The sequence below is a fragment of the Tupaia chinensis genome, unplaced genomic scaffold, assembly GCF_000334495.1.
Source record: "Tupaia chinensis unplaced genomic scaffold, TupChi_1.0 Scaffold000178_1, whole genome shotgun sequence".
Classification (NCBI taxonomy): Eukaryota; Metazoa; Chordata; class Mammalia; order Scandentia; family Tupaiidae; genus Tupaia; species Tupaia belangeri.
Window position 1 is genome coordinate 1,620,304 of NW_006159653.1, and position 841 is coordinate 1,621,144.

Below are 841 nucleotides of genomic sequence, written 5' to 3' on the forward strand. Positions count from 1 at the left end.
TCGGGAGCCGCCACACGCTGTCCCACCCTCTGGGGCCCCAGCTGTGGGCAGGCCCCCGGAGCCGCCAGCCTGGTCCCCTCCTGCAGGGCCCCCAGCACCCACACCCTGCAGTGCTGCCCTCACCTATGCACGCACGGTTCTTGAAGAAGGTCAGCGTGCCGTGCCAGGTGTCCAGGTGCAGGCCGATGATGGAACCCTGGCCGAACCTCGAGGAGAAGCTCGTCTTGTCGCCCTTGTGGTGGAGGAGCCCTGGGAGCGGCCAGGGTAGGGTGAGCCCAGGAGCAGCCTTGCCTGCCACCCTGCCCCGCCCCACCCCAGCGCAGTGCACACACCCGTGTAGGAGAGGCCCCAGCTGTCCTCGTCCCTGCCGAGCAGGCTGCAGAACGTGTGCTGGTACTTGTCCAGGTCCACGTCCGACGTCCCGATGCCCACCATCTAGGAACACCATGCTGGCCAGAGCGCCCTGCCGGGGCCCCCCGAGCCTGTGGGAGCCACGGCACTTACCATGTCGGTGCCGTAGACCGGGGAGGTCATCTTGATCTCCCAGAAGTGCTGGCCCTCCCCCAGCTCCTTGGTGCCACGGATGGCCGCCGTGCCGCAGCTGTACTCCACGTGGAAGCTGACCTTGCGGTTGTCACAGCTCAGCAGGGTGGCAGACGACTTATTCAGGTCATCCCAGACCCAGTCGAAGCCTGCAACAAGCAGAAGCCCAGGCTGGGGCAGCTCTCAGAGGCCCGATGGGCCCAGCCCGCCCAGCCCACCAGCTCTGCTGCACACACACAGCGCTCACACTCGTCCCCCTCCCCGCCCCGCCAGCTCTGCCGCACCCGCCGCCCCCACA

The 841-nt window shown here is 68.1% G+C and overlaps 1 protein-coding gene across 1 annotated transcript in view; it reads right to left on the reverse strand.

Annotated features, from left to right (window-relative positions):
- SPSB3 (splA/ryanodine receptor domain and SOCS box containing 3) overlaps nt 1-841 on the reverse strand; it is a 6,252-nt gene that overhangs the window by 874 nt on the left and 4,537 nt on the right. Inside the window, exons 4-6 of the mRNA XM_006146380.1 lie at nt 505-692; nt 333-435; nt 124-249 (exon numbers count right to left, since the gene is read on the reverse strand). Of these exons, the coding sequence (XP_006146442.1) occupies nt 124-249; nt 333-435; nt 505-692 (417 nt within the window). The remainder of the gene's footprint in view (nt 1-123; nt 250-332; nt 436-504; nt 693-841) is intronic.